General features: G+C 44.9%; 1 protein-coding gene across 6 annotated transcripts in view; it reads left to right on the top strand.

Annotated features, from left to right (window-relative positions):
- Nucleotides 1–16159, top strand: part of ncor2 (nuclear receptor corepressor 2) — a 78603-nt gene that overhangs the window by 47946 nt on the left and 14498 nt on the right. For 5 of the 6 annotated variants that reach the window (XM_061768806.1, XM_061768811.1, XM_061768807.1 and 2 more), the window contains 12 exons: nt 1824–1886; nt 7115–7257; nt 7351–7489; nt 8000–8429; nt 9065–9185; nt 9634–9901; nt 10442–10600; nt 10701–10837; nt 10903–11002; nt 11231–11335; nt 12324–12415; nt 15215–15365. In XM_061768806.1, coding sequence (XP_061624790.1) covers nt 1824–1886; nt 7115–7257; nt 7351–7489; nt 8000–8429; nt 9065–9185; nt 9634–9901; nt 10442–10600; nt 10701–10837; nt 10903–11002; nt 11231–11335; nt 12324–12415; nt 15215–15365 — 1908 coding nt within the window. The remainder of the gene's footprint in view (nt 1–1823; nt 1887–7114; nt 7258–7350; nt 7490–7999; nt 8430–9064; nt 9186–9633; nt 9902–10441; nt 10601–10700; nt 10838–10902; nt 11003–11230; nt 11336–12323; nt 12416–15214; nt 15366–16159) is intronic. The other variant, XM_061768808.1, reaches the window with a different exon arrangement.

Raw genomic sequence — 16159 nt, forward strand, 5'->3', positions numbered from 1 at the left:
CCCAAAAATCAGGAAAACCCTTCTACTTATGTATAATGTGCACCGTCAAGTCGCTGCTATCCATGCTCAGAACATGAATTATTACCTGTATTTTATTAGGTTTTACAAATAAACATACTGCTCTGTCTGCCTTGCTGATGTAATTCAGATATGGTTTTTTTCCTACGTATATTAGTCTCACCGCGTATGTTGCGACTGGGTGCCATGTCGGCTGTGTCCTGAAATGATTGGACAGGTACAAAGTAGTCGGGTGCTTCCCTCGGAGTCCGCAGCATTGGATAAATCAAGTTGTTGGTTCATACTTGGTGTATAGTCCAGCGGGCGTTGTTTTTTTACCGACTGTTGTTTTTCTGCAAGTCTAAAGCTGCTAGCAGGCAGTTAGCAGCTAGATCAGCTAGCCGCAGGAGCGAGCGGCAGGCACTAGCTATCTTCCGTAGCAACGCAGAGTAGCGATCCAAGAAGGAAGGAGTTCCGAGTGAAATGTCTTTAAGGTATCTAACTGGAGACCGCGTTGTGGTGGAAAGTAAGCCGTAATGTACTAAATATATAGGACAAATGTAGTTGGTGTGTGACATGGCGACAATGTAAAACTCAGTCCTTGACCCGGCAGTCCATCCAGAGAGATATATGATATCGATATGGCAGCGCCCCCACACGGACGCCATGATTCTCGAGTGAGCAGAGAAAATGTAGCAAATTTTACATTATTTACACTATTAGAGATTACGTATTATATTGGAATGAAAGTACACCTCTTTCCCAAACCCTGGCTCCCGGTGTACATTTATACAAAGGGAACATTACATTTTCTTTATACCTATGTATAATGCACTCTATTGACTTTTGACATATTTTTAGCTCGTGTCCCAGTGCACCTTGTATACCTAAGTGAGTGTAATTAGCCGTCTTTCATGAACTCTATTGATCGATTTGACGGCTGCTCGTTCCAAGACCACTCTTGCAGTAACCTTTCAGTGGCAACTCTAAAACTTTCAATCACCCTCCTGCAATATGACAAAAATGAAGTTAGCCCACTCTAGTTTTCAGTGGCTCAATTATGCTCCAAATATTGATCTCCTGGCCCATTCCACCAGAGTGCACTGTTGGCCCTTACGTCTTCGCCCCACTCCCGTTTTTAAGTGGCAGCCCTGTCCAACAGTGGATTCCTTGCAGATTGTAAGTTAGCTGTACTCACAGCATCCGTTCTGCTATTGGCGATTTGTTTGTTTGTTTTTTCACATATATGCTTCCTGTTGCTTTTGCCATCACTAAGTTTAGTCACATGAAATTCCCCAATGAGTGAAGCTGCAGAGACTCTCAACAGCCTCCTTCTTTCATTGTCCCGATGCTCGAAGCAGTGCTTGGCTGGCTGCTTTGTCCTCCACACAGGTCCGTATAGAGGACTTCCAAGTACAAGATCCAACTTCTCTGTGTGTCGGCAGGGCCAGGGTCACTCTGGCTAATAACTTGTGCGGAGAGGAAAAAGCCAGTTGTTGTCGATAATCATTAACTGACTTCTCTCCTTCGATTTCCTGCTTTCTCCATCTAAAACAAACAGTTCCTAGCAACCGAGGCAACAGTGCCTTTTTAGCAAGCAGCAAAAGTACCCTTCCCCCACGTATTGTTTTTTTTCTTCTCTATTTTCTTTCCTCTTGTAAGTCACTCCCTAACTGACTTTGTCACTTGCAACTGCCCACTCCCCCTCCTCCTTCTTACTTGCTTATTTGTCTCTGTGTGTGTGTGTGTGTGTGTGTGTGTGTGTGTGTGTGTGTGCGCGCGTGTGTGTGCGCGCGCGTGCGTGCGTGCGCGTGCGTCTGCGACAGCCAATCTGGAAATGAATGAGAGTTCTCGCTGGACTGAAGAAGAGATGGAAACAGCCAAAAAAGGTAACACACGACAAGCTTTTCTTTCCTCTGTGACTTGGATTGCAACATTGTTCACAATCGAGATGCCACACATGGCTTCAAAAGCGCACCAGGCAAATGATGAGGATGTGCCTCGCTGTTCGTGAAAGCAGCGATTGCCACGTGCTACTAAACTGTGTCGAGGTGCATCAGTGTGGACTGTGGCTGCTGCTCTTTCAAGTCATTTCCCTTCTCTCTTCTTATCGTGGTGGCTGTAAAGTCTGTCCCTTATCAGTTAACCTCTGTGAAATTGCAGCAGTCATTAACCTGCCTGTTTATTATCTCTGACAGAAGATCACCCAGCAGCCCGTGGCTGATTCACAGCGCTCTCTGATACGGTGCCCGATGTCCTCACACTTGCACTGTGTGTGATTGTGTTAGTTGCGCCAAGTACATGATTGTCATTCTCCGAGTCGATGATTAAAGGAGCTTCTCACCGTCAGTGGTTTATAATTCCTCACTGACTCTTAGACAGGGATTCCCCACAGATCTGTAACACCATCTTGACAAGCTTGCAGATATTATATTTGAATTTTCAAAATGGGTAATCTGTGCCACATACATTTAAATGTTGTTGCACATTTGCAAAACTCTAAGCATGAAGTGGCTACGGGCTGTCTTTAGAATTTGCGACCTGCTTGTCTGTACAATGATGACGTGGGTCATCTGTGTGACTTAAGTTGTGCTTCTGAATAATTAAATGAGCCCTTCCTTTTGATCATAGTAGAGCAAGTGCCGAATATAATCTTGCGGCCTGTCGGCTACATCAATTGGAATGTCGTGTATTGTTTGTCTGTTAAGGGGTTATTTTTCACCACCCGTCACCGCTCGGCTTGAACACAGGACCGTGTAGTAATCCTGGTTAATATCTTCAGTTCCATTCTCCTGTGTTTGGATTAGTGGGGTGCTTCATCCCAGAGGATTAGCCCTGGCTTCTATGAAGTGCTTATGTAACCACAGAACCTTAGCGACAGTAGCCAGAGCTGAAGAACGAGTCTTGCTATTTTTCAGAAATTCTAATAAGCCCCTCCATGTAAAATGCAGCTCACCCTCCTGTCCTGCACACACAAGAGTAGAGCCACAATTTGCCAAACGCCCCGCCTCCATTCCCAATCGAATATTGTACAAAGTTCATCAAGGTGCTCACTTGTCTCCCTTTCAGCTTGAAGTGTAGATTTTAAAGAAGCGTATTTGTCCGCAAGCTTAATGTGTTCATCCCCTTTAGTTTAAACGGCTCTGAAAAATCACATTTATGTCACAGGTCATAGATTCACCCTCCCCCCCTCCCTGCCTTCCAGGAAAATATTGCCGCAATAACTCAAGCCTTCATTGCTGCTCAAAGATCGGTAGCTCAGACAAGAGTTGTTCGAAAGGCTGCTTTTTTTAATCCACTGGCTCAATCTGTTTGTGTGTAAGATGTCTTGTAAAGGTTGTCTCTCTGGGATCCTGATCCAAGTTGTGTGTTTGCATGTGCGCACTTTTGGCTAGCATTCATGGAAGTGCAGTAATCTGCAAGGCTTTGTCAGAGTGCAGGCAGGCCCCTGGATAAAGGCCCCTGCTCCACTTGCCGGAAGAACCCACACAACGGAGCTGCAGGTAGAAAACCACGTCTTTCTTTTCCACTGGTGCTCGGTCTTTGCTTCTCTCCCTGTCCACTTCTCGGTTTGGGAGATGGCACCGGCCCAAGTTGGCAAGAGCTGTGGAAGATTTGGCAAGTGAGGAGCCCGCCCCCGACCCCCACTTGCTCTCTCTCCTTCCTTACTCCATTTTATTATAGATTGGAGAGGTCACATTCGAGATGAAAAGCAGGTCAGTCAGGAAAAATGTGAAAAGCCTTTATGCTTTCTCATGGTATCAACATCAACTCTGTTGCCTCCCCCCCCCCCCCCCCCCCCCCCCCCATCTTCTCTCTTTGCTTACTCCCCACTTCTTTATCCCTACGCGGTCTCCATTCTCTCGCTCTCCCAGCCTCTCTCTTCCCCTCCTCGCCACCCCCTCTATGTTTACACTTGGACTGCCTGAGTGTGTGTTTGTGTCTGTGTGCTAAAGTATTAACAGGAGAGAAAGAGAGGGAGCGAGCGGGCTCAAGTTCGTGTGTACGCATGCATTTGTGTGTGCACTGGTCGGTGGTGCCTGCTGGCAGAGTAAGGTGGGGGGAGGGATAGGCTGACAGAGAGAGGGAGGGGAAAGTGAGAGAGAGAGAGAGATCAGATGAGGAGAGAGAGCGAGAGCACAGAGCACAGCCTCGTAGTTCCACTTTCCTGCCGAAGTCTTCCTCGGCGGCCGCCATTGAGGAGAGACGTAGCACAAGAACAGAGCTGCAATTACTGAAGCGTGGTGGAATAGCAGCCAGGCGGGGAGAGACCAGGAGCATGTGCTGTTTTGGAGCATGTCAACCTGACCCCAGCTCAAGTATCAAGCCAGCTGGAAGCAAGAGTGGAGGGATTGAGCCCTTTTCGTCTGCGCTCTGGATCGCGTTGAAGCGCGTTCCCGGCCGTCCCTCCAGAGATCAGACAGTCTGATCGTGTGATCCGGCAGGGCCACAAGACCACGGCTGAAGTAACAGGCATGTGACACAGCGACAACCACGTTCTGGCTACGACAGCTATTGATTGGACTGCTCTGGGTGGCGCTAAAGGCCTTGCGGGGTCCTGATTGGATGTGAGGACACCACCTGCTTGAGTATTGCTGCTGCTGATTGGATGTTGGATCCAAGTGTTTCCCCTGCCTCTAAGGCTTGGAGTCAACGGCAGCTACTCGGGAATGCGCTTTGTACACTTGCATACACGGATTAAACTAGGTATTTATATTTGTCATCGCTTTTCATTCTGAGTCATTGCTTTGTTAAATCTTGGAATTCATGCTGTCTAAAATGAGGCATTACCCTCTCCAATACAGGCCTTACTACTTGTCTACTTTGTCATCTTTGGAATTAGTTGGTACCTACAAGTCTGCTATTTTTTTTTCTCTGGCTTTTTGACTTGAAAACCCGACAGGTTGTCGTGCAATTTTTATATGACAAACAGTTCAGCTGTTGCTGTAGCTTGTCTAGTGTTGTCATCAGTATATTCTCATAAAAGGAGGAATACTCATTCCCGGTAGATGATGAGTGCATGTGGCAGGTTAGTTTTTTTTTTTTTGTAGACGTCTCTTTAAGTATAAAGATTATTATTATTATCGAAGAGCGTCTGCTTGTTGTCTTCCTGTCGCCATGAAATATTAAGATGCAAGGACCTCTGAACTCTTGTCTAATGGTACCCCGCTAGCTGGTGGCGCCGTGCTTGCTAATAAAAAAAAAAAACCCACAACCCTCGGAGAGGGTGCCCTGCCAGGACCTGTCGTCCTGGCACAGCAAACAAGTGGGTGTTGTAGGTTAAGCTTCTTACAGCACACACTGCTAATGGCCTGCTTTTAGCCAACAGCACACGCTGAAGGGGAACCACCACGGTAAATTCTACGCTATCTGTCTTTGGCCCTCTTTTGCACAAACATGATGACCGCTCCCTACAACAGTTCTTGGAGCACGTGATATGTGAATTTCATGACCACTTTTTCTATCCTTCTCTGGTCTGGCGGGTGCGTGTCGACTCTTGTGTAAGGCACAATCATGTGGTTGACTGAGTAAAGGACCATGGTTTCTTGGAACTGGGTCACATCAAAGTTAGTCAGAATATAACACAGTGTGACCTCAGTGAGGGTGAGTTAGTGATGTCATTGACATAAGGGCTGGTTCAGCTGCCATATTACCACTCCCCTAAACATTTCTATGGGTTTTGTGTATTAAGGACTATATTGGCAGCTTGCCAATGCTCCTCCTAGACACTGTGGACTCGAGTCCTAGATTGTCCTACAGTTAAGAAAGAACAGCTACTAAGAGATGCTGATTGTTTAAACCAGATATTTACATACACTGTATAAAAAGACGCACTTTTTTCTCACTATCTGAAATTAAATGAGACGAGACATTGTTCCTGTTTTCGGTCAATCGGGATTAGCAAAATGTTCTATTTTCTAAATTCCAGGTAAATGACAATTTCCGTGACTTTCTTCCAAGTTAAATATTTACATGCATTTCATTAGTATTTGGTACCAATTTCCTTTCAACTGTATTACTTGGGTCAAACGTGTTGGATCTCCTTCCACGAGCTTCTCACAATAGTTGCCAGGAATTTAGGCCCAGTCCTCCTGACAGAACTGGTGTGACTGGGTCAAGTTTGTAGGCCGCCTTGCTCGCACATGCCTTTTCGGGTCTGACCACACATTTTCAGGCTTGCAAGCATCCCTCTTTTTCCTCCAAACAGAACGATGCTCATTGTAGCCAAACAGCTGAAGTTTAGTTCTGCCAGACCACAGGACATGTCTCCAAAAATGAAGGTCTTTGTTCCTGTGTGCATTTGCAATCTGTAATCTGTCTTTTTAAAGTTTCTTTTGGAGTAATGGCTTCTTTCAGCCCCTGTTGGTACAGTACTTTTTTATGCTGCGAATAATGACACACACTTGCCGGTTTCAGCCAGCATCTTCACAAGGTCTTTTGCTTTTGTTCTGGCATGGATATGCACATTTCGGACCAAAGCATGCTCATCTCTGGGACGCAGAACCCGTCTCCTTCCTTGACGATATGACGACTGGACATTCCCACAGTGTTTATACTTCCGTATAATTCTTTGAACAGATGAACGTGGCACCTTCAGGCATCTGGAAATTGCACCCAAGGATGAACTAGTCCACAATTCTCTTCCTATCTTGGCTGATGTCTTTTGACTTTCCCCTGGCATTACACAAATAAGCGAAATAATGTGCGTAGTTCCAATAAATCCACAGGTGTGTCTCTAATTAACTTAAATAATGTCATATTACTGCATGTAACCTTCTGACTTTGAAGAAAGTAACGGGTGGGGGGGGGGGGAAATTCCTCTCATTATTCTGGTATTTAGCAAATACAAATAATTTTGTAATCCCATTTGACCTAAAACAGGGAAAATAATAGTCTGATTTCCTGTCAGACAGTGAGGGAAAATGTCTTTTTATATAGTGTATATAAAAATCTGGTTTCAACTGTATCTGAAAGTCTGTGCTCCTTCAAAGTATGAATCATACAGTATATACATTATAATATGTACAAGGCTACTGTAACATTTTTATTAACTGCATTTCGGGTGGTGAAAAAAAACGTTGCCTTTAATTCAAATGCCACTTCATCATTGTTGCAGGTCTTCTTCAGTATGGTAGGAACTGGTCTGCAATTGCCAAGATGGTGGGATCAAAAACTGTGTCGCAGTGTAAGAACTTCTATTTCAACTACAAGAAGAGGCAAAAACTGGATGAGATTTTGCAGCAACATAAAATGAAATCGGTAAGTTAAAAAAGAAAACCCGGTAGCGGATGTTTTTTCGAAAGTTGTGACCCGTTTGGTATTATATTTTTTGTGTGGTGGATCTTAACCTAGGAGAAGGAACGAAAGGCTCGCCGCAGGGGCAAAAGCCTTCCAAATGAAGAGGCCACTGCCCCGTTCACAGCAGAAGAAGAAGAGCTGGAAGGCTCAGGGGCGAGTGGCAATGAAGAGGAGGCACCTGAAGATGGAGAAGGTACATTGAATTGAGAGAACGAAGAAAGATAATAGTAGGTATACTGTACATTAGGGATGGGCAGTCAAATACATTTCCCTGCTTTGGCGAATTGGTAACAGTAACTATTGATTATTTTTGATTGTTTTTTTTTTTCTTCTGGCAATTGATGTATTTTTAATCGTGTATCAGCAAACAAAACAATCAACACAAATTTGTGAAAAATGGAAAAAATAAAGGAATGTACAATGTATATGTTCAAAAGGAGTAGGAAGAAGTGTCCTATTCCTAATTCTACGAACATACCCGACTAGTATAATAGGAAGCTGATTGTATACATTATATTCTAGGAATCCTAAGATAGCTTGCCCATATATAATAGAAATAACTAAATAACGGGTCGATGCAAGTGTAATTGAAATTTTAACAATTGAAATACACACATATATATGTTGAATATTGCGACCAGTCTGAAAAGTGAATATTCCGGCTTTTGCATCATACCAACGCTCTTGCTTTGCCTTCTGATAGGTGGCGCCAACAACAGCTCGGACACGGAGAGTTTGCCATCGCCGCATTCCGCTGATGACACTAAGGCCAAGGAAGAGGGTTCCAATAAGTGCAAGGCTGCCTCTAATAGTGGGGATAAAGAGGTAGCTGGAACAGACACAGAGCAGGATGGAGATGTGAAACCTCCGGTAAAAGAAGACCCAGAGGTCTCCATCAAGCAGGAGATCAAGACTGAAACAGCGTCGCCAAACAAGGAGCCGAACCAACCATCGCCGAGCAGCGATGTCACGGACAAGAAACCTTCGACGGCAGAGGCCGACGATGTCAAGAACTGTCCCAAGAGCTCAAAGAAGGACCATGGGGCCAAAGCAGGCTCGCATGGGGACAGCGACTCCAGTGCCACTTGCAGTGCTGACGAAGTGGAAGAAACGGACAACACAGAAAAGAACAGGTGAAAAACACACCATACATACAGTATGTATGCATTTATTCAGATTCTAATTTTCCAATATAACGGACAGTGATCATTTTTAATTTTCTCGTCTCCTTGTGGGGAAAAAAATCAATCAAACAATTCGATCAGTCATTAGTTTTCAGTAAAAACAGTAGTTGTGTGTACTCGCATGCTTTCCTCTTTCTGTCAGCGAAAGACTTTGAGTGGCACTTCTGGCTTATAAATTGCATGTTTAAGCGTATCCTGTATTTGTGCGTGCCCGTGAACGAGGGTGCCCGCAAGAAATGGGTGTCAAAGTGCGTGGGAGGAATGATTAGTTTTGTTTGTGCTGTATTTGTTTTTTGTTTTTTTTTTTCCATGAGAGCTGATTGAATACACTGGCAGAGCTGAGAAAAATGCTGCCCTCTGCCAAAGCAAACAAAGAGACGTGCGCGCGCACGTTTTCACTCGGCATGTTCTATTGTCTTTCTGCCACTTAATAGATACATTGTGCAGTTCGAATACATATAGTACTTGTACATCTTTGCCATCACATTTTTTTCATGAATATGCATGCATCAGTCACTTGTTCCCGTGTTTGAATGTATGCAAAACAGATCAGATATTTTTGGTTCTTTTAAATATCTCCGTAGAATGATGTCTCCGCGTCCAAGCCTACTGAACTACACTCATGATGGGGTCATCTCATCCCCGCTGCAGAAGCCCATGGACCTTAAACAGCTCAAGCAGCGGGCGGCTGCCATCCCACCAATTGTGAGTTACTCGTTCCCCAACATTTGGACTTGCGGTCTTCCATCAGTGAAGGGTTTTTAATATGAAACATATTTAAAGTACTAAATCATTGGCTTTTTAATAATGCCCAAATAAAATGTTTATATAAAGCCTTCTGCAATCAAATATTTGTATAGTATAATGGCAGACAAACAAAACCGATTTGTACAAGCTTGATCATGTATCTTTAAAAAGACGTGAATTTGTATTTAGATTTTTGAAAAGTTGCATCAACCTTGAGCGGGTGCAATTTTATGCATTGTTTGTAGAGATTAAAGTCAACTGTAACGTTTCGGTAGAACAATCATCGTTATCAGGAACTGCATAGAGCTGCTGGTCATATGTTGAATACATGGAGGATTTAAATATTGGGCGCAAGACGGTTCAAACATTATAAAACGCATTTAATTCCCTCTCATCGTGTGAGTAGATACCAGAAGCGTCAGTCCAAGGCAATCAGCGGAGTGGGGGTGCCAAGGCTGTGTTGCCACCCCACGCTTTGGCACTGTACCAGCAGCAGATCACCATGGCTCACGGGGAGTCGTCTCAGGAGGTCAAACAACAACAGCAGCCGCAGCTTTCGGGCCAGCCAGGCAAACAGCAGCCTTATTCTCAACAAATAGAAAGAGACAGGGAGGCTCCGCATAGCAGCAGCCCTCGCATCCGCCCACGCAGCCCTTCCACTGGTGACAAGGATGGTACGCCTCTTTTACTGGCTACTGGATAATTCATGATTGCTCTCTTATAGTGCAAAGCGGCATAGGATTTTTTATTGTACAGTATGGTTATACTGTATTTATTGACATGGTGCATGCTGATGTTGTCACATTTGAAATGTGTCAGAATAGAAACAAACTGAGGTGTGCCAAGAATCAGGCATGATGTTTGGCAGTTTATGATGCACATTTAATAATGATTGAACTAGTTTTTCTTAGTTGGCTGCTGACCTTGAGTACGTGTTTTTTAGTTTGTTCTCTAGTGTACTCAAGTGTTTCTGGGACACAGGCAGAAAGGGAAAAGATAAATGATATTGTAGCTTTATTGACCCACAAGGGACTAGAGGCTTATTTTGTGCACTTGATCTCTGCGAGCGTGTTAAATGTGAATATCAGAGCAGTCGTATCAGTGAACACTCACTGTGAACAGCTGTCATACTTGTATATTCCTGGATTTGAAAAATTGCATTTGAAAAAGCAGAACTGCATGACGACGCATGAGTATGTGTGTCGCGTTTGCAGAAAAGTCTTTCTCTTCACACGGTGACGTCAAGAGGCCCGCACTGGGCCCCGATGACCTAAGGTCCGCTAACTTGGGTCGAGCGGTTTTGTCACCGTTCCCCGTGTCCCCGCGAGACATGGCCAAGATCAGCCACGACCAGCACCTGCTCCAATTCAACTGTAAAGACTTTTCCTTCTGCCTGATTTTCTGTATCCAGTATATCATATTGCACTGCACTAGTTCTCTGCTCAATATTTCATCATTTCTTCTGCCTGTCAGCATTCCAGCAAGTGGGCCACCCAGTACTTCCTGGTTTGCAACAGGATAGTGCCAGACAAGCTGCAGTGAGACCCCTCATCATGCCAGAGCCCCCACCTCTCATTTCCTCAACCAAGCCAGGGGGCTCCATCACACAGGCAAGAAAGATTCAAATTAGCATATGGCAAAGTTTTGCAGATTCATCAAATGAATGCTTTTCCAGGGGACTCCTGTACAGTTGCACAGCCCAGCTCATGGGTTCGAACATGGGAAAATGCTTTCTACTCAGATGAGCTTGTCTTGGATTGATCAGAGGAAAGGTGGTGAGTGGATTTATCTGGATAATCCAATTCATTTCTGGGTTCCTCCCCCCCCCCCCGACTAAATAGATGGCAAAGACCATCTGTCGGGTCACAATCAATTTATTTATATAGCTTATTTCATACACAAGGTAACGCAATGTGCTTTACATGATTAAAAGCATTTGAAAATAGAGAGGCGCTGTTTGTCTTTCTTTTTGTGCTTTTGCAAAATTGCTGTGCATTTTACAGGTGGTCCATTCCCTGTGGTCAAGCAGGAGCAGTTATCCCCCCGCAGCTTGTCCTTGCAAGCTGACAACCCATCTACCCAAGGTGCACCTCATGATGGTGGAAGAGGTATGTTGTGGACTTGATTGCTTTTGGGCTAACCCTAATGATAATACAGCCTGTCTGAACAAGCCCGAGCCCACTACTTCAAAACCCCAAAAATAAGGATTCTGCCCCATAGACCAATCTGGGAGGATAAAGTGATCTTCTGCTAAATTTGGCAACTGCCAGCCAATCATTTAAAAGAGTTTACTGCTATTGTTCTGTTCATGTACAGTGGAACCTCGATTTAACAGAGTAAAACAACCCAGTACAATACAAAGTTTATTGTCAATAAATATATTTTAAAAAAGCTTAAAAATGTTTGGAAAGTTTAAATTGGATCCAAAATGACCACACCGGTGTGCTTGATGGTGACCTTTCTGAAGTAGTCCTAGGCGAGGCGAGCGGGCGCTTTCGTGAGCTGCGAGGAATTGGTGTGCTTCATAGTTCCCAATCCCTTGCCATAGACAAACGGCTTGACGAAAAAAACTGTTACTGTACCAAAAATAGCATGTTCCAGACTCCAGAGACTTGTGTGTCATGGATGGAATGCTGGCACATTCAACATGGCCGTCACGTAGGCACAGGCTACTCTATTGTCATATTGTATATCTGTGACCCCGAAATGCAGTCTGTGTGTTCTAGTCTCTGCCTATATTATTAAATATTCAATTATTAAATCTCGGGGTCCAGTAAATTAAGGTTCCACTGTAAGAAATGAGAACTGCTGCATAAGCCAGTATTTGTTGTTGAAACCCACCATACGGCGGGGAAATAACCACTTGGCAGCAGAGTCAGCAGATCATGGAGCACAAAGCCTTTCAACTCTTTGAAATGAAACACTCATAACTACAGCTACCTTTCACCAATATGTGACCAATCGCTATAAAAGAAGCCTCAACGTGTACCATGTACTTACTAACAAAATGAATTGTATCATTGAGAGTATACACCACTTTGGCTGCTTCTTGTGTCTGGAAGCTCTGTCTTAGCTTCTTTTTGAATTGAATTCCAGCTGTTCAGGGAGGTAGCATCACGAAGGGTATCCCAGGGACCAGAATGCATCCAGATTCCGCAATCTCCTACAGAGGCGGCTCCATCACTCAGGTCAGCTTACCTTGTTGTCTTGTCTGGTAACACTCCACAAATAGTGCTACATCAAAATTAAACCCACATCTTTTTTAAAATGTCTGTATATTAATTTCGATACTTGTTTTATCTGAGAAAGGACCTTTCTTTCTGCCTTGTGGTCGTTTGTTGTGGCTAAGTTGAGAGCGAATGTTGTGTAACACTCAGCTGAGAACAATTAACTGGAAAGTGACGTTCACACTCAAGTACCCGGCAGCCAAAGCCGCCACGTTTCAGGCCAGCGTGGGCAAAACGGGATGGTTGTTGAACAACGCGGGCGGACGGGATGGGCAAACGTGACAAGCCGTGATTGCCTGGCGAGACGTTTTAGCACTTTTAACGCAAAATCTCGCAGGGCATCTGTGGCAATTTCGGCCTGTCACTGTTGCCCATCTCGTCCACACGCGTTGTCTCACGATCGTCCCGTTTTGTTTTCAGCGGGCCGGAACGGGACTGCTGTGGGCGACGGGAACATAGTATAAACACTAGGCTTTACGCCGATTTGATCGGCATCGGCCGATAATTAGCATTTTATGCTGATCGGCTTTAATGTCATGCGCCGCAAAAGACATTTACTCCACGTCGCCGTCGTGTACCGTATATTCAAATCCAAAAGCTAGTTTATTTTTAGCCTTGTCGCGTCTTTTTACGTAGTACTGTAAATATCTGACCACCAATAAATCATTTTTGTGGGAGACGTAATGCGTCGATCAGACTACAAGACAAATTTGGTCTTTCACGATTGCACCATGTCAGACTACTGCAATACAATCTTGTATTGCGATACCGCCGCATCGCGTTTTTTACGATCACTGGGCTTCATCTTGTCAACTCAAAAGTGACCGGGTGCACTCGTTACCATGGCGACGGCAACAATAATGGATCGCGCCGTGTGTTTGTGGTCACCGGTGCTCGGGTGAGGATATTTTACAGTTGAAAAATCTCACGGCACACCAACAAAGAAAAATGTCACAAAAGTGGATACATGAATTACTGTATTTACTTCCTGCCATGTAATAGTCATTATGCCTCACTGGCGTAAAAAGATGAACAAAGATACATTATTGATTGTAAACATATTTTTTGTATATACAGTAAATGAGTAAAAGTCATTTAAAGCGGCACATTTGCACCATCTTGTGATCGGTTATCGTTTTTTTTAAAAACTCGCTGATCGGCCCCAAAAATCCTGACCGTGTAAAGCCTAATAAAGGCAGCTTGAAAATATGATTGCTTTTGCTATCATGCCTTCTTTTAATACCGTGGACGCAAATGTGTTCCGAAGCTGCCCCGCGCCCACGTTTTATCAGTAGACAGCCGTGACAGAATGTGAAAATGCATCAGCCCTCGATCAGAACGGGAGAAACGAGGGACGCCATCAGAGCGTGCCGGGTCGGACTCGGGAGGGAACGTACTGGTATCCGTGATGGAGCACGGGACGAACTGTAGTTCGCCATTCAGCATCTGGGACTGAGCAGCCGCCCGCGGTCCGTCACGGTATTGTGAGAAAACTTCACTAGACCTAATAAACTGTCAAAAAATTGCCAACATTCCACAGTGGGCAATGCTTCAGGCAAACGGGGATGTTGTGGGCGCAAGTAACAGAGTGTAAACATAGCTTAAGTCATAAGTAATTGAATCCATATAAACTACCATATTTGTATGTAGAATGTAGTATCTATTCTGTGCAAGATACTGCCACAGTTTCCTCCCAAGGCTTCGTGTATGAATATTGAGAAATGTTTGATGTGATGTCATTTGCTGTAAGTATGTTATCCATGATGAGCTTCAGTTGTGTCGTTGATCGCTCCAAAGTCTGGTGGGTGTTCCGTCGCAGCTTGTAGGGCGCAACGAAGCAAGCAAAAGAGCCAAGGAGTCAAAATGAGGCGGTGTGCTGCCACGCTGTTCCTGCCAGGTCAGAGAGAGAGTGGGAGGAGCCTGTAAGGGCTTTTATCAGTGGTGGGAGGCCGTGGCGTGCAACAGCTAGGTCACCTGGGAATCTCCATAGGAAGGAAAGATAACGTGTAACATTCACTTCTTATCCCCATATGAAAGTTATTTGGCCTTCCCCCAATTCCTCTCCAAGACATAAGATTTGCAGCCACACTGTTAGTTGGGTGTGATTCATGGACACTGGATGGAGGACCGTCACAGGACAGAGCAGTGGAGAGGTCACGAGGCAGACCAAGTGCAGCGGCGACCGGATTTCCCAGCAGCTGTGACATAACCATAGCTCCGACGGGTCCAAGTCACCCTAGCAACAAGTACATGGCGTGCTGCTGTGTCTCTACTTATTCATTCGAACCCAGCTCCTGTAATGTGGTACCTAACTGGCTCATTTGAGTCTGTGAAGACAGATTAGTAAAGAAAAGGTAAGCGGTGCACAAGGTGTTGTCTTGTGGCAGATCATTTGTGTTATCATTCATGGACTGAATTTCGTGTGTGAAAAAGCGGATACAGAATGGAACACCACCTCTGGCCCACTAACTAAAATCCACAACAATTTTACAATTTTGTTTACCCATCCCGATAGTGGGCCTGTCTACTAAGCTCTGTAAAAATATGAACTTTACTCCGGGTACAAGCGCATGGTTTGAACAAAACTTGATGTTGCCAAGTTAGTCATCGTTGAATAGTTAGTCATCATTGTGAAGGCTCCTTAGCTTTTGCCATATTAACCAAATTATTATTATACATTTGAGTTTTACTTCATCAGTTCAACCAACTGCTTGATCGTGACATGACAAGTGTGGGTCTCACGTCTGACTGCGGCCACAGGGGACACCGGCCGATGTGCTGTATAAGGGAACCATAACCCGTCTGATCACAGAGGACAGCGCCAGCCGTGCTGACAGGGAGCGGGACGACGCCTTGTCCAAAGGTCATGTGGTCTACGAGGGAATAAGTGGCCACATCCTCACATACGACCGTGAGTCTTAGATATGAACACACCCAACGTCTGTGCAAACGATACCATAAATAATTGTATCCAGTATGTACACCGAACAAAAATCGAAACACGAGAGAGAAAGAAAGGGAGCGAGTGGAATTAGTTACGTTTAGTTTTTCCCACCTGGATTTGGGGATCCTCTCCCATTCCTCCTTGCAGATCCTCTCCAGTTCTGTCAGGTTGGAAGGTGAATATTGGTGGGCAGCCATTTTCAGGTCTTTCCAGAGATGCTCAATTGGGTTGAAGTCAGGGCTCTGGCTGGACCATTCAAAAACAGTCACGGGGTTGTTTTGAAGCCACTCCTTCGTTATTTTAGCTGTGTGCTTAGGGTCATTGTCTTGTTGGAAGGTGAACCTTCGTCCCAGTCTGAGCTTCTGGGCAGGTTCTGAGAAGGCTTTCGTCCAGGATATCCCTGTACTTGGCCACGTTCATCTCCCCTTCTATTGCAACCGGTGGTCCCGTCCCTGCAGCTGGAAAAACACCCCCACAGCATGATGCTGCCACCACCATGCTTCACTGTTGGGACTGTATCGGACAGGTGATGAGCAGTGCCTGGTTTTCTCCACACATGCCGCTTAGAATTAAGGCCAACCATTTCTATCTTGGTCTCTCTCATCAGAGCAGAGAATCTTATTTCTCACCATCTTGGAGTCCTACAGGTGTTTTTTTCTTTTTTTTTTTTTTTTTTTTTTAGCAAACTCCATGCGGGCTTTCATGTGTCTTACACTGAGGAGAGGCTTTCGTCGGGCCACTCTGCCATAAAGCCCCGACGG

This window comes from Phyllopteryx taeniolatus, chromosome 3 (assembly GCF_024500385.1).
Source record: "Phyllopteryx taeniolatus isolate TA_2022b chromosome 3, UOR_Ptae_1.2, whole genome shotgun sequence".
Lineage (NCBI taxonomy): Eukaryota > Metazoa > Chordata > Actinopteri > Syngnathiformes > Syngnathidae > Phyllopteryx > Phyllopteryx taeniolatus.